The sequence below is a fragment of the Silene latifolia genome, chromosome 1, assembly GCF_048544455.1.
Source record: "Silene latifolia isolate original U9 population chromosome 1, ASM4854445v1, whole genome shotgun sequence".
Classification (NCBI taxonomy): Eukaryota; Viridiplantae; Streptophyta; class Magnoliopsida; order Caryophyllales; family Caryophyllaceae; genus Silene; species Silene latifolia.
In genome coordinates, this window is record NC_133526.1 from 18121396 (window position 1) to 18145858 (window position 24463).

Genomic DNA, 24463 nt, shown 5'->3' on the forward strand with positions numbered 1-24463 from the left:
GAACATCTCAAACCGATCTTGTTTGCTATCTCAAACATTGACTGAAAGTCAATCCATTGTAAGTGGTCAGGAAATGCTTTTTTTTTTTTTTTTTTTGACAGAGGTGAAAAGATGTATTACATAATGTTCAGGCTGTGTGAGCCTATGATACATCCATTATTTAAAACTAATACAGCATCAGTAGGACAAACTAAAGAAACTAAGGCAGTATGGGATTGAACGGAAAATTGGCCACAAGCGATTGAACCAGCTTCACCATCAGCAGCACAACTGACTTCCAGAAACCATTGATACATACAAGCCGCAGAGTGACGAAAACAAGGTGTACTTACGCTCTTACGAAAAGAACGTAGAAAGAAAGGGTGAAAAGTAAGACGACGAAGTCTGCCATCGATGGAGATAACTCTCCTACACCATAGAGATCGAACCCTTTGTTCATAAGACCAGCAATCCGAGAGAACCAGCATGCAGAAAGATGAGAACAAGGACAAACCCTCAACCACTCTCCTATCCACAGATTCGAAAAGGCACCGACTTTTAACGAATCCAACCCACACTTGACATAAAGGGGCCATACCAATTTTATTAATTCCATAATTGGTACAAGCACAGACATACAGCGACAATCCCGAAATAACATAATCTAGTTGGTTCCAAAAAGGAAGCAAACCCCAAATAGTAGAGGGACAGGACACCCTAGACCAAATGAGGAGACACTTCCTGAAGGAGGCCTTTATAGATAGTAAGTAAAGAAAACAAGTAAACAGGACACTTATAACCGATAACATGGAAATTAAGAGGAAGACAACCACCACAACCAACCTACCCAATCACTACACAATCCGGCCTATATTAATACTACCCAGACCAACACATTAAACACTGATTAAGACCAAGAGCAAGGATGAAACCCATGTCAATCAACAGATGAAAAAGTCCCTACCATGTCACCAAGAGCAGATCATAGCTCACCCCAATAAAGACATGAAAATGTAGCGTACCAGACTCAATAGAAACTCCAAATCCTCAAACGGAACTTAAAACAGACAGACACACCCAAAGTGACCGAGAACCTAAAAAGACACAAACAGACCCGACAATCAAGGGGACATGCAAAACCGAAAAGACACCCGTTTCAACAAACGACACCTCCCAGGACCACCGCCTTACAAGCAACCAGACCACGCTAAAGACGATACTGACGAAAACAAGAGAAAAAGAAAAAGGGACTGATTGGTGGGGGGAATGGGGGGATCACCAAATCTGACCCAAAACACAACCACATAGACACATACAGACAAAACCAAGAAACAAGGAAGCCAAACCAGGAGTGGGGGGAATGGGGGGATCACCACTTGGTTGGAATCCAAACCAACGGTGACAGGACAAGGGAACGGAGGGACGGAAAAGCCAAACGGCCAGATGCATGTAAAATGAACCATAGAAAGACCATCGACACAAAAACCGAGAACCACAAAGGGACATGCAAGACCATCAAGAACCCGGATGAGGAACGGAAACGGCAGCGGTAAGACATGCAACTAACAACAGACTAAACAAGGATCCGACATGGGAAAACAGAATCGGACGAAACTATGATCTGATCGGCGACGACATCGGAGAAACGAAAGCTCATCCGGAGAAGACAACTGGGAATCAAAAGATGAGAGGCCTAATCAGAAGTGAGGGTCTGACCTCCGGGAATGGGCCAAAGCGTGGCCACATCCCCGGAGAGGCAGTAGAAATATAGGGGAAGGTGAAGAGGTAGGCAGCAATGGTGGAACAATATGAAAAGGCTGGGTGTTTTGTGGGATTTTTAGGGAGAAAAAAAAGTTAGAGAGAGAGTTTTTGAACGTGATTTTTAGGGAAATGCTTTAAGTTGACGGAATTCGGCCAAAATGTGGTGTTTGACGAAAAAAGTTATATTAAAGGTTGTGTTTAACATTCCTTTTAAAAATTTTGTTTGAAAAAACCTTTTTTTTTCAAAAGTTGTGTTTGACAAAAAATCTTTAATAATGTCGGATGTATTCTCATGATGATTGTTGTTCTCATCTAGACATCAATTACAAAAGATAAAAGGTACCTGCTTTGTTATTGTTTAGGTCACTTGTATAGTTCAATGGGTATATTGGACAATTATCCCACAACGGTAGAATAAGAGTGAAGAAACTAGTTTATAAGTAAGTTGGTTACTCCTCTTATCATCAATTGGTTTTAAGGTTGAACCTCACTTGCTTGTGACGAGTGAATGTCAGAACCTCTAAAAGGATACATTTAAGCTTTAATTTAAATCGAAGATTAAATTCCTCCAAATTACTACTCATAATAAAACATCTTTTTTTTTTCCTTAAAAGTCTACTGTACTAATTAGAAGATCCTCATTATTACTACATATTTACATCATCCAAATCCCCTCATTTGAGAGTCGGCAGGACACTTGAAGCAAGCACATGACAAAATTCTATTTTCCAAATTTGACACTAATCTATAACTCTATAAAGTGGTCATTAGCTTGAAAAACAGAGCTAATGCTATTAATAAAGAAGCCAAATAGACGGTAGAAAGAGGACAAAGGAGGCAAAATGAAGTATAGTGGACCAATTGAAGAGGAATAATGATTCACGAGATGCCGGATTAAAGCGATTGGATAAGTAAACGAGCAACATCCTTTTTTACACTTTTTCCTTTCATCACAAAAGGCAAAGGGAGACAAGGCCCAACTCTCTTTTGTACCTCAATAAATAGTGACTCAAACCGGGATTGGCGTTCCACAAAGTGTCATCTAGCAAAAAAAAAAAAAAAAAAAAAAAAAAAAAGAAAGAAAAAAAAAGTGTCATCTAGCTTTGTACAATTGTACAAATCCAACAATTCATGAGCTTTCTTGTACCCATGATATGTACGTTTAGAAGTTAAGAACTCTTCGTGGTCACCCCTCTTAGTGTACTCGGGTCACGGATCATCCAACCTGTAGATGAGTGGATAAGAACCGAAATAAATTTATGATATGTACATTACAAGTTTAGAACCCTTCATGGTCGACCCTCTTAGCGTACTCGGGTCACAGATCATCCACCAATAATAGAGTGGATAGATATTCGAAATAAACAATGAACCAATCACATGTTATACTTCTTTTAGATAACAAAAAAAAAAAGAAAAGTAAATATAATACAGTACATAAACTAAATTGCAAACTACTCTACTACGGGTTTCTATCTCATTCATTCTTTACGGTTTTATTCACTGGTGAAGAGTATTCTAAAAAAAGGTCAAGAATCAAATTCAGACCCCCTCTAAATACACACTTCGTTAATATGAGTAGATGGGTGAAGTAAAATTTCATTTCAAAACAATAACACCCATGACTTAATAGAATTTTTAAAGTGAAAGTAATTTGAAAATAGAAAAAATAAATAATCAATTAAGGGGTTACCCAAGTGCCTGCGAATGGGGAAGGAAAATACCCAATCAATGAAAGCACATGAAACCTCAATCACTTGGTCGTTAACATGTCCACTGGTTTCATCCATCAAAGGGAATGATAAGCTATGAATGACGTTTGGTCACGTGAAGTTGTTAAGCGGTTGATAAACGTGGGTGAAGGCATGGTTTGAGACTATGTTACTCAGACTCGGCTGCAAGTATCAGATACGTGCTGAAAGTCGTGTGCCCACCAAAGTAATCTAATACCGTCTCATCAACACACGCGTCATGCGACCAAAGTGACATGTTGGAATAACATAGTTTTGAGACTTGAGGCTCAGACTAAATCACTGCAGCCTTGTAACCCACAAATGAGGCTGATATTGTTTCAAAATAAGGCCACAAAACCTTCAAACCATGATAGCACCAAACTTGAGATGGGTGAAAGGTTTACCTGATCGAAACACAAACACAAGAAGCTAATTTTCAACACGAAAAAGTCATCTCTACATCTACCACCCTCAATTCCCTTTGAGGAGATATACCGGACTTGAGTTTATTAAAGGATTAATTTGGAAAGGTACATAAACTTTCGGATTATTTGTGTGAAATTCAACTAATTACAATCTCAACAAAAATGATGCTCCTGGAGAAACCCTGCAAATTGCTTTCCAAAACAATCATCTCTTCTCCTACCACTACCTTTCAAGTCTGATTTTCTCCAACTTCATCTACTTGTCCCCTAATAATACTCTTCATCTCAAGTCTGGTTAACTTCTCTCATGAACCTGATTTTCTTCCCTCCACCTAACTCACATTTCCTGAACTTTCGTCTCTTAGCTAAGCCTTGACCCTTGACCTTCAGGGACTCACAGTAGGATATATGAGATCATCACTATTTTTACCACTTGAAACTTGGAGGGAGAGATGAACTAAAAAGACTAACGGAGTGAAACAAGTAAAGAGAAGACAAGGTTTGATGGAGTATGAGTCTATGAGAACAATAGGGAGGGGGAGGAGCATAGTTATTAGGGAGAGGCAGAATTGATGGTAAAAATGGATACAAAATTTAAAAGGTCAACAAAAAAAAGTTTTTCATAAGGTGTTTCTACAAAATCATAACCTATAATGGTTCTTTTCCAAAAAAATAATAATTACCCAGAATTTGATATCTTATCACGAGATACAGTGATACACCACATTTTCTGCTTATAAATAGTTATATACGGAGTACTTAGATTTCACTCAATTCTCCCTTCTCCACCCCTAATTGTCATCAACACCTAAGCGAAAGAGAAGATATATGGATATCTTGTGATCACATTCTACAATAATAAATACTCCGCATAAAACAAGGAAGACATGCTATAGAGTAGAGACTAACCACAAGTCAAGTTCAGACTTCCTCTTCTTGCAAAATGCCGGACAGCGCGTGGTCCGTCTCTGTGGTTAAAGTAGAAAATCAATTGCACATCAGTTCAGAGATTTAATCACGAAATTATACACATTCCCGTAATGCTCAAAGTTCTATTCCATAGAAGCTTGGTTTTATTAGTTAAATAGTAGGTCTAGATGATGAGAGAGCACCTTAGAAGAATAACATGGATTCCCATTTCAAAATCTGCACTTACTTCCCATCATTTCTGAAATAATTTTCCAGATATGCGCGGCAACTTCACTTGATTATGATGAAAATTGTTTAGCTGCAAGAGAAAGTGTCCCTGAATTAAAGAGTAATGCAGTTAAGTGAAACAACTGTCTAGACTTAAACATTGAAATGGCTACATTACCACTCAAATGGGAAGCTTTCTCAGAATAAAACGATCAAGCTGAATCCACACATGAGCCAAAACGCCACTAGACAAAGCATTGAATGCCTGTTCGGCAGCTGACTGGCGAGCTTCCAAGGTAACAGGATCACTTAAAAGTTCATGAAGCGCTGTTATTAGCTCAGATTCTTTGGAAACCTATTAGATTGATCGAATAGTGAGTTTAGTAACTCTACAACACATTTATGACGATCTCCATAACTGAAAACAAATATTTTCTATTTTCTTTCATCTTTTCTTCTTATCATAGTCCCTCTCCTTCTTTCTTCAAATTTTTTCACTGCCGTACCTCTCATCAAAGATTTCCAAGGACGATTCATGTCAACCAACCCTAAATCATATTGAGACTAAGACTTTGTTGGTGGTGCAGTCGATATCAACTGAGTGATATAAGATCAAACGGTTAAGGCAACAAGCCATTTCTTTGCTAACCTCTCCTCCAATATTTTCATAAATGGCCCCACAAAGGCATTCGCTACTTGCCTTATAAGACATTTAACTCTAAAGCACAATCCACATTTGACCCCATGAGTTCATTAAGTTGGAATCCAGATCTTGAGAATAATACAAAAATGTGAGGCAAGAATCATATTTCCACAGCCTCATTATTAATAAGACTCTTTGAGTTCCTTTCTCAGAAGAAAAGAAGGTCAACATGAATAAAAAACTGTACATATCATGTAAACATAACCATAATCAGCCAGTAACCTTAGATACCAATACTCCGTAGTAAAGTATAGAAGAATGTAACTAACCTGGAGAACAGATAAATTATTGAATCGCTGCATAGCAGATACCATGTGTGAAAAGTGTCCAATATGAGGTCCTGGCGTTCAAAAGGCAATAATATGTAGGCTAGAAAATGGACATAATAAACCACAAATACACAGATAACACAAAAAGAACCACTAAAATATTAACTAATTTTTACTCAAATCATTTGAGGTGGTCAGTAACATAATTGGCAGAGCACTATTTCTTTTCGGTTGAGCTAGTTTTGGGATCCATAAATGAACATCAGAGTAGCAGATAGAACCTGTCAGAACAGCACATCCAGACGCCATTGCCTCTGAAATATTATGACCTGCTAAATCAGGCAGGAATGATCCTCCTACGACAGCAATGGGCATCAGCCTATAAAATTCTCTTAGTTCACCTGCAACATCAAAGAAAGAGAAAGTTCAAAATACATGGCATATACTAGAAGACTAATTGCCATCATGGAAGATGAAAAATATCTGATGCACAATTTTTCCTTCACAAAAAGATGCATGAGAATATTGGTATGCTTCAAGGCTTCAAGCGTAGTATTAAATGGGTTTTGGTCGCGGTATGGGTTTTTGCAGCCTAGTCTAGCTAAATGCGGCTTATATCGTCTCCAAATGCGGTTGCAGTGACGTCCAAAACCTTCGATCGCGCATCAATATCGGGTCCGGTATTTAAAACCATGGCTTCAAGGGCTCATATAAAGGGACTGAAACCATGGTTTACAATTTGAATAATGGATGATGATGATAATGTTTAGCACACCAGACTCACTAGGATGCTTCAAGAGCTCATTAAAGGGATTGAAAACATGATTTGAAAAATGAATCTTATGTACCAACCATATGATTTTGCATAATAGCGTGTCAAGATACACTCTACACTCTACAGAACTTGTAAGTCCTGATCTATGTTACTCCGACACTTCACTTAGCTGCCGTGTCGAGTGTCCGACACCTATGTGCCCGACACCGACACGACACTTCAACACTTCATTTTAGACCTAAAATTTGAAATATTCGCACAAAATAGCCGTATCCGACACTCGACACGTGTCGGACACGACACCCGTGTCGGAGAGTCAGGGTAACACAGGTCCTGATTGTTAAAAATATTTCATGTGTCTTGATCCTCGAGTATGCCAGCTTCTACTTTCAGAATAATTTTCCGCAAGGATGTACTGCGAGGAAGTTCTACACTATTACATTTCCTCTGACCAATCCAGAGGTACCAAATAAACAGGATTGCTAAACTGTCTTTAAATTCAGTTTAAGTGTTCACAAATGCAATGCAGTTACATGTTTAAGAGCTTCTGGAAGCGCTTATTGGTGTACACTACTGATTCAAGTCTGCTATAAAACAGTCACACTTGTGAAGAATTGGGGATACACTCAGTTCTCATCTTTTGTTTTAGAAAACAAAACAGCATAGCTAGTACACCATTAAATTGGGAACTGCCCCAAGATTTGGCCAAATAGGATAAAGAATTTTGAGCAAAAGGATTCTAAAAGGCCTAGTCTAACAATCCTTAATGAGGATTACAATTGACTAACAATATCATGTTTACTCTTAAACTATACAGCAGGCTCTTGTACCTCCCTCCCCATATCGAATCATTCTCGAAAGTTTCTTTTATTTTTCACATTTTTAACCTGACAGCTAGGGCAGATACTCGTATACAGAAATAAGAGAAAAAATGCCGAAAAGAAAAAAAATCCTAAGGTGCTCACCTAATGTGTTGACCATATATACGTTTGTTGCTGATGTAAGCTTACCACCATCAGGCCTAACAGCTACATCAAATCCTTCTTCTCTCAGTCTCTACGCAATATCATAAAGGCATCTAGTAAATCACGTGAATGAACATAATGCTATAGGAACTCACACTCCACCACTTATATAAAAGTACTTTTTAATAAACCCAAAAAATTTATTGGGCTGATGTTACTGGAAAGCACCACACTGAAGAAGAACAGAGAGTATTATTCTGCTAGCAAACATAGCCATCTGATCATGAACTTATACAGGGACTTCAGTCCACAGTCCATTCAAGAGATAGATTTATCTAAGTTGTAAAGGTAAAAAAAGTGGATGGATGGGGTCCAAATAAATTTAAAGTGCTTAATTACCACCAAGTTGAAAGTCACTGCATTATAGAGAGACCTGAGCGAATTCGTAACCATGTTGTGGATGTCGTGGCACAATAACGGTCAGCAAACTGTTGTGGTTTTGTAGCAGTTTCTTATGAGCTTGGAGTATCACTGCAGAACAATATAGGATATTGGTCCAATTAACAAATGACTGAAGACAAAGGTCTTACGGGAAACGAAGAAGTAGCACAAAAGACTTGAAAAACCGTTGTAGCAAATATTGCATAGTTTGTTTGAAAGCTGATGCTAATGATATAAGTCTCAAACACTACCAACTTTCCAAATTTGACCTCATTTTAAGAAATAGAGCCGGAAGAACCCAAAACCATTTCTAGAGGAGCTAAAGATACACTATTCTTAGAATTTGGAGTATTGAATAAAGCAAAACGCCTTAGTTAATCATATGTGTTTCTTAGAATGTAGAGTAGCAGTTAGTGGACATAGTTGTCATCTACGATCATCTGATGAGAATGTCTTCTCAATACAGGGAATGTTTCATACATCAATCCTCGTGTAAACCCGCCAAAAGGCATATACAACATTACCCCAGTGCCACAATCGCTCCCGCAAATTGTGGGGTTAGAAGGGGTGGAACTTACGCAGTCTTACCCTTGTGTTAGCAACACAAATAGGCTGTTTCCGAATGACCCAAGATGAAAATTGCGTCAAGAACATCATCTATGGACTGCTACTTCACAATAGAGAAGAGCAGTCACTTTAGTGAGCCATTTTGATTTATTCCATCATAATCAAGAACCAGAGTAAAAAGTCTTTGGAACCATTGGAAATGGAAACAAGGGAACAAAGTATATCTGAAAAGAAAATCACCCTTCAGATGAAAAAAATGAAACTCCTGTTTCTGATTCCAGGGCAGGGCAAACCCAAATAAATTACTCTGTAATAGACCAGAAATGAAGTTATTACACCAACCTTCATGTTCTCCTTTATGAATAGAGGAAGCCATCCAAGACGGCCTGTGACTAAGTTGAAGCCGCAGATCTTCGACATCTTTGAGGGAATTCTTTGACATTGCACATCTCCCAACAGCTGGAAACAAAAAATTAACATCAAGTCGGTCCAAACACATTCCCATGTCAGAAATTAAGAGTAAAGTGATATTGGTAGGAGTAGTAACACTGATCAACTTTAGTGTAGCCATCTAACTTGAGAGTTGTCCCCGGACATATACGTCAGGTCTCACGTGTAAATAAAATGAGGAGACTAAACATGTCATGCTATTCTTATATTGTGTGGTTGCTCAGCTCTTGAAAGGCCTCTTTTTGGGTTGAAAGGGGAAACAATCATGATATCAATTATTGGTTTCATTCTTGATCACGAAATAGGTAGTTGCATGGCAAATACTGCCTCACAATGTGGTCCCAGCGACCCTCAGAAGCTTAACAAAATCGGCACTGTGAGTGCCGCGGTCCAGGTTAAAAAGCAGAGCAACTGGTCTGTCCAAAAGAGGACGTTAAGTCTTTATAATTTGTTACGCACACCTAGAGCCTTACAAGGATATAGAAACTTTGTGCAATAAGCTTGAGAGGCTATGTTTAATGCCTTCGGTAAGGGATAAAGTCCCACATAATATGCGAACTGCTTAACTTCAGTACCCATGTAGACATCACTTGAGATTTGTTGAAGTATCTCAACGGGCTACAGTTTACAGCATCAGGGGTCTCACAGATACAAGTTAAATAACTATCAGTTCATAACAGTTTTTTATTAATGTGTGAATTGTTTTCATTAGAGGATTCTAAATTTCTAACACCCCCACCCCACACATTAGAAGCGTACACTAAAATACTTGTAATGAATGGCATAACGGCACACCCGAAGAAGTGAACCCATACTAGAAGTCTTGATACATATAAATTTACTACAGATCGAGTTTTCAGAGAATGAAACAGAGCCAGTAGTCCAGCAAATAAGGTGAAGAGTGTTTTACCATATTTCAAGTCAGCAGAAGAGCTGATTATCAATGGTGGAGCTTGCAATAGCTGAAAACGAATGGACTCGGTGGTGCTCTGTGGTACAGAAATAATTCAAATACAAATGGACAGCAGACAGCAGGTACAAGAATGAAGCATGGCAGTTTACCAAAGGCGAAATCAAAGAGAACTTTGACAACATCAAGGTGATCAACGGAAGTACAGACGGTGCTGACCACCGTCTAAAAGACTTTTCAGACATTCGAGCATTCAGCAAAGCCAAAAATATCTGGACGATGAAAAGAAACAACCTTTCTTAGATATTAGGACAACCACCACAATCATGACTAACTGCTCAAAGAGAGTAAATATACACTTCTGAATGAGAAAAAAAGACATTTCTTAAATAACGTAGATGTTCTCTTACTGACGCCACAATTCACAAGGAACCTTTTGATAACGTTATGCCATTAAATTTTGATCCTGTCCTATTTAAAGTACAGAAAATTAATGTTTCAGAAGTAGGATCCAGAAACACCACTCATTGCTTTTTAGCACACTCCTTATGATCTAAGATACGGCATCAAGGAGACAATGATATTCTATAACAATCTAAATTCAGTCAAGGAATCACTGCCCCACAAAAGAAAGTCAATGCCACAACCTACATGCAAAGTTGCTGCAAAGAAGAAAAAGGAGACGACGACTTCCAGAACTTCTCAAACCCTCAACACAAACAAAGAGACAAAAAGCAATGTTAGAGGCAGATATCTTAAAAGTAGAATTCCCAAGAAAACCATTGTCCAAAAGAAGCCCCGAACTATGAGTGGATTTTGTATTCCATTTCTAACTGATAGCAAAACTAGCAGGATAAGCTGGCCTAGTTAAAGTCATTACTCAAAAAAAAAAAGGATTACGGTTAAAAGGTTTCTAAAGTATCTGGCTTTCAAAATCTTAGCATCCTAATTCTGAGATGATGGCACTGCATTAGGAGTAGCAATAAGCCAACAAGGCTGGCCAGGCAATCTAACTCCTACAAATAATAAGCCCTTCTAAAGTGAAGATTCATTCCCTCATAGATTTACAACAATCTACTCCTTAGTGACCACTACTTAGTCTACAACAAAAAACAACAGAGCCTAAGACCCAACATGATTTGGGGTCAGCTAATGATAGTAATGTTTTGTGTCGGTCTAAGAGGGTGATTTTATCACCCTCGTGTCTTTTAATATGGGTCTTTTAGTATGCTTTTCCTAGCATTTGGCAAACGGGTATGATGTGGTTGAACTTGTGTAATTTACCTCGGTTGGACACTTGATCTTCATGCACGGAACCCGGGAGGCAAAGAGCACCTTTCAAAGGTCAAGACAAGGCACAAGAGGTTCACATGTAACCTAGAAATCAGCTGGGAGAAGTAGGAGTGAAGATTAGAAGAAATGAAGGCTTTTGAAGAGGTCTAACTCTTGGAAATTAGAAGTCCAAAAATGCGAGCCTGTGCGCAGCCTGCGCAAACAGGCTCGCATTTTTGGACTTCTAATTTCCAAGAGTTAGACCTCTTCAAAAGCCTTCATTTCTGGTGTGCAGGCTAGAACAGTTTAAGCGCACTCCTACTTGTGAAGGTTGTTTTTGTTTGGTGCGCAGGCTAGAACAGGCTAGATAGGAACGTTCCCGGAGCATTACAAAGACCGAAAGGCATCTTTCTATAGGCAAACGTTCCAAAGGGACATGTGAAGGTTGTTTTTGTTTGGTCCTCGGGTGCAATTGGGATTTGAAAATAACCCGAGTAGCCATCCAAAAAACAATAAAAAGCTTTTCCCGCTAACCTTTCCAACATTTGATCCATGAAGGGAAGCGGGAAATGATCTTTTCGGGTCACGGCATTGAGCCTACGGTAGTCGATACATACCCTCCACCCATTTTGAACTCGAGTGGGGGTCAAAACACCTTCATCATTCTCGACTACCGTTAGCCCGGATTTCTTTGGGACAACTTGGGTTGGACTAACCCATTGACTATCGGAGATAGGATAGATCATACCTACATGAAGGAGTTTGAGTACCTCTTTCTTCACAACATCCATCATTGGAGGATTCAAACGCCTTTGTGGTTGTCGGATGGGCTTTGCTTCATCTTCAAGAAGAATCCGGTGCATGCATAAAGTGGGACTAATGCCTTTGATGTCGGCCATTGTCCACCCAATTGCTTCCTTGAGTTGCTTAAGAACCCGGATGAGAGCCTCTTCTTGCTCCTTAGTAAGTTTGCTTGAAATAATTACCGGCAAAGTTTCTTCACTTCCTAAAAATGCATACTTCAAGTGGCTTGGTAAGGGCTTCAATTCAACAATAGGAGGCTTGACAATAGAGGGAACGGGTTTCTCTTTTGGTAGCTCTTCTAATAATTTGGAAGAAAGGAAGAAAATCTCCTGGACAGCGAGTTTCCCATCCCCAGAACTCGCACGGTGCGAGTTCTCTGCTGCCTTCCGGATTTCTTCCTTTTCTTCCCATTCTTCCATTGGGGGATTTTCCTCTAAGTCCTTGATTGTTTCCTGCAATTCACAAGACAAAGCATACCCCGTATCCTCTCCAACCAATCCATTAGTCAAAACAACATTTAATGGATCAACTTTGCACAATTCATACACGGTTTGCACAATTGGCTCAAAAATTTCAAGAAAACACAAAGATGAAGTCTCGGATGGGTATTTCATAGCCTCATGTATGCTATACTCAATCTTTTCCCCCTCAAATTCCATTGTGAGGCGTCCACTAGATACATCAATCTTGGTGTTAGAAGTTCTCATGAAAGGCCTTCTCAACAAAATGGGAGTGGAGCCTTTCTCGGGTTCCATTTCAATCACATAGAAGTCGGCGGGGAAAAGCATTTCCCCCACCTTCACCAAGACATCTTCCACAACCCCCTTAGGATAGATATTGGACCTATCGGCCAAAGAAATGACCGTACGAGTCGGTTTCAAAGTCCTAACTTGAGTGACTCATAAAGGTAATTGGGCAAGACATTAATGGATGCACCTAAATCAAGCATAGCATGTTGACAATCCAAATCACCAATTTTACAAGGGATGGTGAACATGCCCGGATCACTACATTTTTGTGGCAAACGTTTTTGAAAAATTGCCGACACATGTTCACTAGCCCTTACCTTTTTCATGCTTTTTGCCTTGTTGGTCCTCTTAGTAGTGCACAATTCTTTCAAAAACTTTGCATGCTTTGGCAAAATACTAAGAAGATCAAGGAGAGGAATGTTTACCTCCACTTTACGAAAGATATCATAAAGGTTTGAAGTTTTCTTGTCAATTATCCTTGTATCATTCAAAGCACTTGGAAATGGAGCTTGTGACTCATATTCCGGAAGAGGTTCATGGATCCTCACTTGTTGAGGTGTAGATGTTTCCCCTTGTTCCACTACCACTTCAATTTCATCTTCAACCACATCCTCCACTTCATGAACAATAGGAAGTGGTCTTGTCTTCTTAGGACCCTTGGGTGCCTCTACCAACTCTCTACCATTCCTCAAAGAGACCGCTTTTGCTTGTTCCTTGGTGGGTGGAGGAATGGTGTGAGAAGGAAGGCTCCCTCCTTGGGTGGGTTGAGAATTGAGTGTAGTGAGGATTTGACCAACTTGGGTCTCAAGGTTAACAAACCTAGAGTCGGTGAGTCGGTTTTGTTGAAGCACGGCGGTTTGAAATTCCTTGGTATTTTGTTGCATTGCCATTTGATTCATGGTAAGAGTTTTCATCATTTCTTCCAAGGAATTTTGTGATTGGTTTTGGTTTTGATTTGGCTTTTGAAATAAAGAGTTTGAAGCCCTTTTTGATTTTGGTTTTGGTTATGATTTTTTGACATGGCTTACGGTTTTTTTTTTTTTTTCCGAAATGAAATACAATGCATGGAATTGAATATATAACAATATATACATGATACCAACTCATGCCCACCCCACACTTAAATCTTCACTTTGTCCCCAAAGTGTGAGGTGAACACCCTAAACTCACTCAAGAGTGTGAGCTTGAGGCACTTCCAAAGTCCGGAGGTCCTCCTCTTCTTCTTGATTCTCTTCTTCTTCTCATCCTAGCCCTTTCGGCTCTTGTTTCCTCAACCCTAGTCTCACTATACCCTTGGTATTGGGTGGGGAATTGTCGCATGAATTAAGCATTCATCGCGGCCACCATATCAAAAGTTGCGTTTGAAGAATAACGCATCTCTTCCAAATCTTCTTGATAATGGTGGTAGCGGTTTTCGGTGATTCCCCACCGAGCATTCTCCGTTAGTTGCATTTGGGAGAGGGTAGATTCAATGTTTGAGACACGGTTGGTGATGTTGGTTTGCCATGTGTTGAAGGCCGGATAGCCGAATTGAGGGCCCGGAAAAGGATATTGTGGTTGTTGTTGTGGCATTTGGGGAGGAGTGAAATGTGGCTCATCAAAGGGGGCATTAGGCATGGGTTCATCTAATGGTGCATCATTATGAGGCATGTCACCAAAAGTCAAAGCCCCCCCACTTGCGTTGCTCTCCTCCCTCATCCTCTTCCTACTCGACTACTTGGGCTCTATCAACCCAAAGGTACACAAAGGCGTCGTCGGGAGGCATGTAGAAATCTTGTGCACTCCCCAACCCATGGTGGTGAGTCGGAGGGACGGGGTAGGTACATGTAATGCTTGGAGTTTTGCCCACCCATGCACCAAATGACCAAGGGAGCGGTCTTGTCAACCACCTCAATCATTTTTGAGTGCTTGAAATGGAGGTCTATGCGACCACTACCCTCAAGTTCGAAAGCATTGGGTGGAAATGGTACACCCGTCTTTTGCACAATTAATTCGATCATGCCCCCAATAAAAATGGTTCCTTTGGGGTTCTTTTGTAGTTCAAGGCACCCACTCACAAATAAGTCCACCCAATCCGCAAGACTCCCCTCCCTTCCGGGGTCATTGACCAAAGACATTGAATTTGTTGGTATTGCATTTTGGTTGGTTCGGTCATGACCAAGAAATTTGTATTTATATGACGGCTTAGGAGGCGTAAGACCGGGTTGGGGATGGTGGTATTTTTTGAGTTCCCATGACGCACATCTCCCGTAATATCGTTCCAAAAAGCACTAATCAATTTTTTATCAAGGTTTTCTTTGACGGGGGCTTTGGTGATATGTAGGGCCTCTCGAACCTCATCATATGTTAAGGTATGGACAAGGCGACAAGCCCGAAATTTGATCCCCGGGACCTTGTCCCTTCCCACTTTCACTTTCTTCAACGACGAAAGAAATTCAAGAGTAACACCCGGGTGTATGCGGCCATGTGAGTGTAGGCCTCAAGGCCAACCTTTTCCAAAAGCATTCGGGTCAAGTCAAGCATTCCCAATTTAGAGAGAACGTTTTGGTCCAAGAATTTGGTTTGCACAATAGTTGACACCGAAGCAAATTTCCTCCAATTTGAGAGGGTCTTGTCTCGGAGGCCCTCCTTACCCGAATACTCACTTTCATCATAATCCACGGCTCCCTTGGATCCTTTTGAGGAGGAAGCCGCGGTTTCTTTGCCTTTTCCCATTGAGAACAATAGCTTTTCAGAAAACACAATCTTTTTTTGAAGAAAGTTTTGGGTGAGGCAAATGATCAAACACCTAATATGCACTACAAAAAATGTTGTGCTAATTAGCTATTTGCTAGAATAAAAACACCTCACTAGTTAAAGGGTTGTTTAAGGACGATTTCAACACAATAAAACAACTAAATTTCGAATTTGAGGCACTCAAATTCGAAATCTAGCAAACAATGAATGACAAGGAGAAGAATAAGGTGTTATACCTCCTTTTGATCCTTGCTTGTGTCGTGTGGTGAAGAATGCTATCCACAAATGCTCAAATTCGTCCCTTTAATCCATCTTGCAACCCAAAATCTTCAATTTCTTCAATCACTTGAAAACCCTAGCTCGAAATGGTGATGGTTGTTCGGATTTTCTGCAATTCACCTTACCCAAATAGATGTTGGGAGATAAAAGTTGATAAAACTTGAAGGTGAATGCTTGATTTGGGTGATTTGAGAAGGATTTTGATGGGTGATTTTGAGGGGTTTAGGGTTAGTGTGAAGAGAGAGGTTGAATGTTTAAGGAATTGGGGAAGAGCAAGTGAGTATGTCGTGGGAATTAGGAGCTGAAAATAGAATTCTTCAAAAACTCGCACGGTGAGAGTTATGCTCCCAAGAAAGTCGCACCGTGCGGTTTCTCTGCTGGAAGTGACATTTTTGTTGATTAATTCTCCACTTTAGCCAATCCTTTATGCATGGAATTGAATATATAACAATATATTCATTAAGGAATTGAATATATAACAATATATTCAATGCATGGAATTGAAATCGTCCTTAAACAACCCTTTAACTAGTGAGGTGTTTTTATTCTAGCAAATAGCTAATTAGCACAACATTTTTTGTAGTGCATATTAGGTGTTTGATCATTTGCCTCACCCAAAACTTTCTTCAAAAAAAGATTGTGTTTTCTGAAAAGCTATTGTTCTCAATGGGAAAAGGCAAAGAAACCGCGGCTTCCTCCTCAAAAGGATCCAAGGGAGCCGTGGATTATGATGAAAGTGAGTATTCGGGTAAGGAGGGCCTCCGAGACAAGGCCCTCTCAAATTGGAGGAAATTTGCTTCGGTGTCAACTATTGTGCAAACCAAATTCTTGGACCAAAACGTTCTCTCTAAATTGGGAATGCTTGACTTGACCCGAATGCTTTTGGAAAAGGTTGGCCTTGAGGCCTACACTCACATGGCCGCATACACCCGGGTGTTACTCTTGAATTTCTTTCGTCGTTGAAGAAAGTGAAAGTGGGAAGGGACAAGGTCCCGGGGATCAAATTTCGGGCTTGTCGCCTTGTCCATACCTTAACATATGATGAGGTTCGAGAGGCCCTACATATCACCAAAGCCCCCGTCAAAGAAAACCTTGATAAAAAATTGATTAGTGCTTTTTGGAACGATATTACGGGAGATGTGCGTCATGGGAACTCAAAAAATACCACCATCCCCAACCCGGTCTTACGCCTCCTAAGCCGTCATATAAATACAAATTTCTTGGTCATGACCGAACCAACCAAAATGCAATACCAACAAATTTAATGTCTTTGGTCAATGACCCGGAAGGGAGAGTCTTGGATTGGGTGGACTTATTTGTGAGTGGGTGCCTTGAACTACAAAAGAACCCCAAAGAAACCATTTTTATTGGGGGCATGATCGAATTAATTGTGCAAAAGACGGGTGTACCATTTCCACCCAATGCTTTCGAACTTGAGGGTAGTGGTCGCATAGACCTCCATTACTTGAAACACTCAAAAATGATTGAGGTGGTTGACAAGACCGCCCCCTTGGTCATTTGGTGCATGGGTGGGCAAAACTCCAAGCATTACATGTACCTACCCCGTCCCTCCGACTCACCACCATTGGGTTGGGGGAGTGCACAAGATTTCTACATGCCTCCCGACGATGCCTTTGTGTACCTTTGGGTTGATAGAGCCCAAGTAGTTGAGCCGGAAGAGGATGAGGGAGGAGAGCAACCGCAAGTGGGGGGGGGGGCTTTGACTTTTGGTGACATGCCTCATAATGATGCACCATTTGATGAACCCATGCCTAATGCCCCCTTTGATGAGCCACATTTCACTCCTCCCCAAATGCCACAACAACAACCACAATATCCTTTTCCGGGCCCTCAATTCGACTATCCGGCCTTCAACACATGGCAAACCAACATCACCAACCGTGTCTCAAACATTGAATCTACCCTCTCCCAAATGCAACTAACGGAGAATGCTCGGTGGGGAATCACCGAAAACCGCTACCACCATTATCAAGAAGATTTGGAAGAGATGCGTTATACTTCAAACGCAACTTTTGATATGGTGGCCGCGATGAATGCTCAATTCATGCGACAATTCCCCACCCAATACCAAGGGTATAGTGAGACTAGGGCTTAGTGAGACTAGGGCTGAGGAAACAAGAGCCGAAAGGGCTAGGATGAGAAGAAGAAGAGAATCAAGAAGAAGAGGAAGACCTCCGGACTTTGGAGGTGCCTCAAGCTCACACTCTTGAGTGAGTTTAGGGTGTTCACCTCACACTTTGGGGACAAAGTGAAGATTTAAGTGTGGGGTGGGCATGAGTTGGTATCATGTATATATTGTTATATATTCAATTCCATGCATTGTATTTCATTTCGGAAAAAAAAAAAAAAAAAAAAACGAAAAGAAAAAAAAAAGAAAAAAAAGAAAAAGAAAAACCCGGCTAGGATGAAAACCCGAAAGGGCATCCTAGGCAAAAATGGGAAAGTGGCCGAGGCCGGAGTGAAAACCCGAAAGGGCGCTCCGGGCAAAATGAAGAAAAGAGTGCGAGCCACGAGAGTAGAGGTGAGGAAACCGAAAACCCGAAAGGGCGGTTTAGGCAAAATGAGAGAAGTAGGAAAAAAAATTGAAAAATCATGTGACCTCTTTGAAGCCTTGAAATCATGTCACATACTTGACTATTTCCATTTGGAGTTGGTGACATAAGTGGTGGAGCTCTAGAAGGCCGGAAGGGTAGGATAGTGATATGCCAAGACTAGGAGGGGGATTTGGAAGCTTACTTTGTTACTAGTGCTTGGTATATTTGAAGTGTGGGATTGTGTTGACTTGTATTATGCATTGTTGGAGAGTTGTGTTTGGTTGATGAGTTGTTGAGTTGTTGTGAATTGTTGAAGAATGGAGGTGTTTGAGGTTGCCAAATTGATAGATAGGAGAGGCTTTAGTGACCATGGTAGCCTTGTATTACCAAGTGGAGTGATAAGGGGGAGTAATAAGGAGGAAGTGTTGAGTTTTGGGAAGGATGAATGGATGAATTGGTGGACTTAGGATCATCTTAGAAGAGGGATGACATAAGGAGGGGGAGTAAGAGAAGAGGGGTTCGAATTGGTGGAATTTGGGTCACTCACTCACTTATTGGAGCTATGAAGGAAAGTGACCATGAGCTTAGTTGAGGGATGACATAAGAAGGAAGAAGTGAGGTGAAGAGAGGGGGATTAGGAGTGCCCATACTTCTTGGCCTAGGTGGTGATTAGGTTCATTCTAGTTTGCTCGGGACGAGCAAAGGGCTAAGTGTGGGGTGTTTGATGAGCTCCTATTTCTACTACATTTTGGCACCATTTTGAGCTCATTTGGTAGCATTTGGTGACGGTTTTTGACGTTATTTAGCCAATTCCATATGTTTCACCATTTAGCGTAATTTCAAATGAAGATTAAGAAGCCAAAAGATCGAGAGAAGTGTCCAAGGAAGAGCCAAGAATAAGCTTGAAGAAATGCAACAAGAAAGCCTTCCAAAGGATCAAAAGAATCACGAAAGAAAGGCGAACTCCAGGAGCAAACTCGCACCGTGCGAGTTTTCGAGACCCAGAACTCGCACGGTGCGAAAAATCTGGGTTTGATGGCTTTTGTTTCCGTTTTGTATTACGGGCCTTCCCCTTTATTAAGCCCATTAATTACTAGGTTTCGGGGGATATAAATAGGAAGTTTGCAATTAGGTTAAGCATCTTTTGTTCACTTTAATTAATTAAGGTTGTAATTTGGGAATATTTTCATCTTTTGAATTGGGTTTTAGATCTAATTATGGAGAACTAATCTCCTATCTTAATCCGACTCAAGGCTTAATCTTTGGTTGTAAGATCCTTTAATCCTTCCTTAATTTTAATTATCATTGTTAATCCTTTTGTGTTTATTGTTTGAATTTTGGAATCCTTGTTTATATTGAGTAATTAAGTGTGATTTCCTTGTTGCTTAATTAATCAAGTTCCTTAATTTATTGTTGTTGGGATTATTAAGTGTGATTTCCTTGTAATCTCATCTTTGCAACACCTTGTTATTATGCTAATGAATGTGATTTCTTCTTGGCTTAATTAGCAAGTAAAGGATTAACTTGTAATTAGGCATTAATTGTGATTTCATTGTGTCTAATTACCCCTATTGAATCTCTTGTGCTCATATCTTCTTGTTAATTTGTCCAATGTATGTGATTTCTACTTGGTAGAATTGATAAGTTGGGTTATTTGATTAAGTGTGATTTCCTTGTCATTTGGCCATTATTAAGGAGATTTAGAAGATTTATCTTCACAATAGGGTGATAATATATAATTGAAGGATTGATTGAGGGGGTTTGTCAACTAAAGTGCCAAACTTTGGGTCGGGTTAAGTCTCTCTTAATATTGATTAATTTCCATCTTAAACTCTTGATTGTTTACTTGTCTTGCACTCTTGTTTGAATTTCCTTACTTTTGTTACAATTGAAAACTCAACCTAAACCCCCCTTTTTATTTATTTGTTGTTATTGTTGTCACAATTGTTCTAATTACTCTTTTAATTTCACTATTGCAAAACCCATCTTCTCTTGGGTTCGACCCCTTGCTTGCTATTTTACTAGTTTATAATTAGTGCTAATTAGTGTGTTTAGTGGTATATAAATTGTTAATTTGGCCGTCTTTTAGTGCGACATATTAGGTGTGTCAGTAGCCAAGAGCATTGGACTGATTGATTACCTGTTAACATAACTAGCTTTTTTTATAACTCTTTACTTGACGTGATCCAGTTATTTAATAGGGAGTATGTGTTAATGTGACTGGAAAGTTTCTACTTGATTCCCACATAAAAGAAAAAAATCTATGAAGATGAGAATCAGACCGTGACCAAGAGACGCACGGATACTTTCGCATTATTGCTCTAAGAAATTTTATGTTGTACGTTAAAAATTTTATATTTCCAAGCACACTCACATTATTTGTAATGGATTCTCTTAAATGTCTTAGCTTTGTTTTAGTGTAAAAATTCTTTTGACCAATGGCGAGGTGATTTGATAGTCAATATTAAGAATTTAGTAATATTTGTAATTAATAATTTTTGGAATTTAGCAGACGACAAAGCATATATATACTTGAATAACTTAGATCATTGTATTACTAACTTATTGTAAGAACACAAGTTGTAAAATAAATTTTCATAGGTATAACTTGAAACACAAATTCTCATTATAGACGGGGATATTCGTCGTCTATAATAAAAGACGGGTCAGATCCCTCTTACAAAGAGGCAAGTGGAAAACCAAGTGCGTTACCATTTGGCATCCTACTTGCCTCTTTGTGAGAGGGATCCGACCCGTCTCTCATTATAGACGGATATCCCCCCGTCTATAATTAGACTTGCTGAACTTGAAATGTTAAAGAGTAAAGATTGAGGGAAGCCCACTCTTTTTCAACAGAATTTTAATCACAAAGTTGTAAAACTTATTTAAATATGTTATTTATATATGCCCGTGCAACTTTGCACGGGCCCTAAACTAGTAAGAGAACCATATTGCGATACGGTAAAGGCCGAAGATCTATTCAGCTACTAGCCATTAGGAAAATTTGTAGGCGAAGATGAACCCTGCCGAGGAATGGCGAGGATGATAACCAAAGAAGATCAGGCAGCAAACTAACAATAGATTTCCAGGTTTCAGATGATGTCAGAATGAGACTAGATTCACAATAAAGAAAGTTTGTAGCAAGTAGCAACAATTATATGCAACATATGATTTACTAATACTAATGGAATATCTTCATGCTTGTAGATTTATCAAGAATTGTGGACTTACTTTATTGATTGCAGCCGACATTATAAGATTTGGCCAGAGTTCACTCTCCAGTAAAATAATAGCACTTGGTTTCCAGTAGCTAAGGAAAGCATCCACCACAGCAGGTATATCCAGAGGTGCAAACTGGTAGACAACACAAGTTCTTACTTTGCCAAGTGTCAAAAAAATTATCATCTCCAGATGAGATAGCAAACAGAAGGAAATAAACACATCATTTTAGACAAGCAGCGAAAACAGGAATGGCCAATGAGCGTCAATAAAAAATTACAAGAGTGAAAATAAGGTAGGAATCAGAGCAGTGTATCAACTCTTTAGAAAACAGCACGATCTTTCATTATTATCAATAAAAAGGATAGCATTGGGCTGGTCACATAACTGAATTGTTAACGTTATTAATATAGTTATGCCCACCATGAGCAGTGTCAAAATATAAATGATCTCAGCGTATAATAAATCAGATAAACATAAGATGAACTCCGACATTATTCATCCAGTAAAACAAAATGCAGCAGACCTTACCTGGTATATAACTGCGGGAGGAAGCTGATTCTTCAGAACCTCGCTATAACAGAAACAAAAGACTATTCAGTTGCACTTCCATTTGGTACCAAACAAATCCATTTGCTACTATATCACCAACGGCATCTTGTTTTACAGTTCATAATGTACTTCATAGTTTAAATGCAACTAAGTAAGGAAAAGTTTGTGAAAGTATAATCACCATATGAAATAGTACTTAATAGCACTGCATCAAGACAAAAACATGAAAAATAACATTCATGAAACTTATTAATCAAAATCAAGATACGACGCTAATTTTGTTCCCTCCTTACATAGGTGAGATTGTGGGAATCAGGCCAATCCTATTAAAGGCCGACTACACCATTTACAGTAGAATCTATTAAGGTATTTGATGTATGGAAAATGAAAGGGCGCCACCCTCTCACATAGGGTGAGTGGGGACCCCTACAATTAAAAACGGTTGTGAGAGGGTGGCACCCAATTTGGACGCCACCAGACTATCAATGTATTCCCACTATAGGTGTTCATTGACGGGGGAACAAATCCTCTTCAGTTTTCTTACTACTCGGAGGCTCAAGTTCAATAAAAACAAAGTCTCACAAATCCATTACACGGTCCTAGGCTTTCGGCATTTTAGTTACGAATCCAAGTTTCGAGCAACTAAAACAAAATCACGAGGAGGAAAGTACAAACTTCTGCATAATCGAAAATTCTACCTGATCATTCTAACGCATCTAGAATTATGATTACGAAAACTCAATAATTAATTCCACTCAATACCAAGTCAGATTCCATATATGAAAACCAATTAACATCAAAATCAACAAAAAAAAAAATAATAAACCAAAAATTAAATAAAACTCACAATCCAGAAACAGTGGTAGTAGTCATGAGAATGTTCAAATCCGGACGCTCAATCAAACATCGTCGAATCACCGGAATCGCCGCCATCCCTTCCCCTATCAAACCAAAATAGGGATCACTAACGTTATAATTTTAGTTAAAATTCGAAACACTTAGTTAAATTTCCGATTTTCTATTCTAGTTTACTAATTGCATTACTTGTTCGCCACTGGATCATTTATTTACCTTTATCAACATATGGTAAACAAATAATTGAAACGTAGGGAAGTATTAATCTAATTGACAGTGACTTTAAATCCTGGTTCCGCTACTAATAAGAAGGTATTAGAGTTACCGAGAGAGACGGCGTGAAACCAGAGGAGGAGGCCGGGAGGGCGGCGGAGAGACGGAATGCCGAGACGCTCGGGCCAGCGAGAGGAGTGTTCGAGGCCTCGGAATTTGCGGTAGTGTAGATGGAGGTGGAGGAATGGAAAAAGAATGGTGGTGAGTGATTTGTAGAGATTGTATAGTGTGTTCCCTCGCTTTCTCATCATCGTTGCCGTTGAATATGGCCACATTTTAGACTGCTGATATTTGAGAATTTGGTATGTGTTGTATTGTTCTGAGGAGTATGAGGTGACTCGTACAGTCGTACTCGTACTGACTAAATTGTCTTTGAATCACAGTCTGAGATCAGACCGTTGGGCCGTTGGCTTTGCTGGATTATGGGCTTATGGCTTACTTCGTACAAGTTCGGAGATACTTCTGAGGAAACTCTTAATCGAAAGTAAAGATTTTGATTTGATCACAGCGATTTTATCAATGTTTCAATGGTTTGGTGGTCTATGTCCTGATGAGAGAATTGAGTTGGAAAACTTGAAATTTAACTATTACAGTTTTAACACGTTCTAAAATGTCGGCAAAGAAGCTGCAACAACGTCAAACGTTGAGCTTAGGATGAAGAGCCCACATTGTTAAGTTGTGCTGGTCATAATAATAGTTACTCCGTATTATATTTGTACTCGACTTTTGTTATTGATCAAACAGGTGAGATTAAAAGTAAACGAGTCCAACTCGCAAAAGTCCCTTAAAAATTATTTTTAAGTCATCCAGGTCCCTTTGGCCTTTGTTTTGCTTTGTTCACTTGCTCATTATCTGCAACTACTGCAAGTCTTAAACAGTGTCTTAATCGAACTCAGTTAAAACAAGTTCATCAGTCTTAGGTTTATTATAACGACCACCTCATTGTGGAGCCACCCTCACAAATGCTCTCAATTCCTTGTACACTTGCGAGGTTAGTTTATAACAGCATCATTGGTTGGTGTATTATGCCATTGTACCTGACTCGATGATGCCC

The 24463-nt window shown here is 39.6% G+C and overlaps 1 protein-coding gene across 8 annotated transcripts; it reads right to left on the minus strand.

Annotated features, from left to right (window-relative positions):
• Window positions 1-2513: 2513 nt before the first annotated feature.
• LOC141600373 (putative 3-deoxy-D-manno-octulosonic acid transferase, mitochondrial) lies at window positions 2514-24034 on the minus strand. Of its 8 annotated transcripts, XM_074420637.1 has the most exons (16): window positions 23462-24034; window positions 23129-23222; window positions 22261-22303; window positions 21742-21864; window positions 10268-10387; window positions 10116-10194; window positions 9098-9214; window positions 8181-8278; window positions 7748-7838; window positions 6289-6408; window positions 6008-6078; window positions 5214-5390; window positions 5055-5126; window positions 4808-4866; window positions 3434-4282; window positions 2575-2965 (listed from the first exon to the last, which is right to left on the minus strand). In XM_074420637.1, exons 1-12 carry the CDS (start codon window positions 23682-23684, stop codon window positions 5217-5219), a joined length of 1353 nt encoding a protein of 450 aa, XP_074276738.1. In that variant the 5' UTR covers window positions 23685-24034; the 3' UTR covers window positions 2575-2965; window positions 3434-4282; window positions 4808-4866; window positions 5055-5126; window positions 5214-5216. The 8 variants fall into 8 exon arrangements, with proteins under 8 accessions (XP_074276709.1, XP_074276723.1, XP_074276714.1 ...); XM_074420629.1 differs by lacking the exon at window positions 3434-4282 and having other exon boundaries at window positions 5011-5126; XM_074420608.1 differs by lacking the exons at window positions 21742-21864; window positions 22261-22303; window positions 23129-23222; window positions 23462-24034 and adding an exon at window positions 12140-14439 and having other exon boundaries at window positions 2514-2965; window positions 5011-5126.
• Between the last annotated feature and the right edge of the window lie 429 nt (window positions 24035-24463).

Coding starts and splice junctions, on each gene's coding strand:
- LOC141600373 (XM_074420613.1), bottom strand. CDS start 12,979: ATGCTTTTCCCCGCCGACTTCTATGTGATTGAAATGGAACCCGAGAAA. Junction 10,195..10,267: donor TCTCTTTGATTTCGCCTTTG/GTAAACTGCCAT, acceptor TCTGTACCACAG/AGCACCACCGAGTCCATTCG. Junction 5,391..6,007: donor ATAATTTATCTGTTCTCCAG/GTTAGTTACATT, acceptor TCAATCTAATAG/GTTTCCAAAGAATCTGAGCT.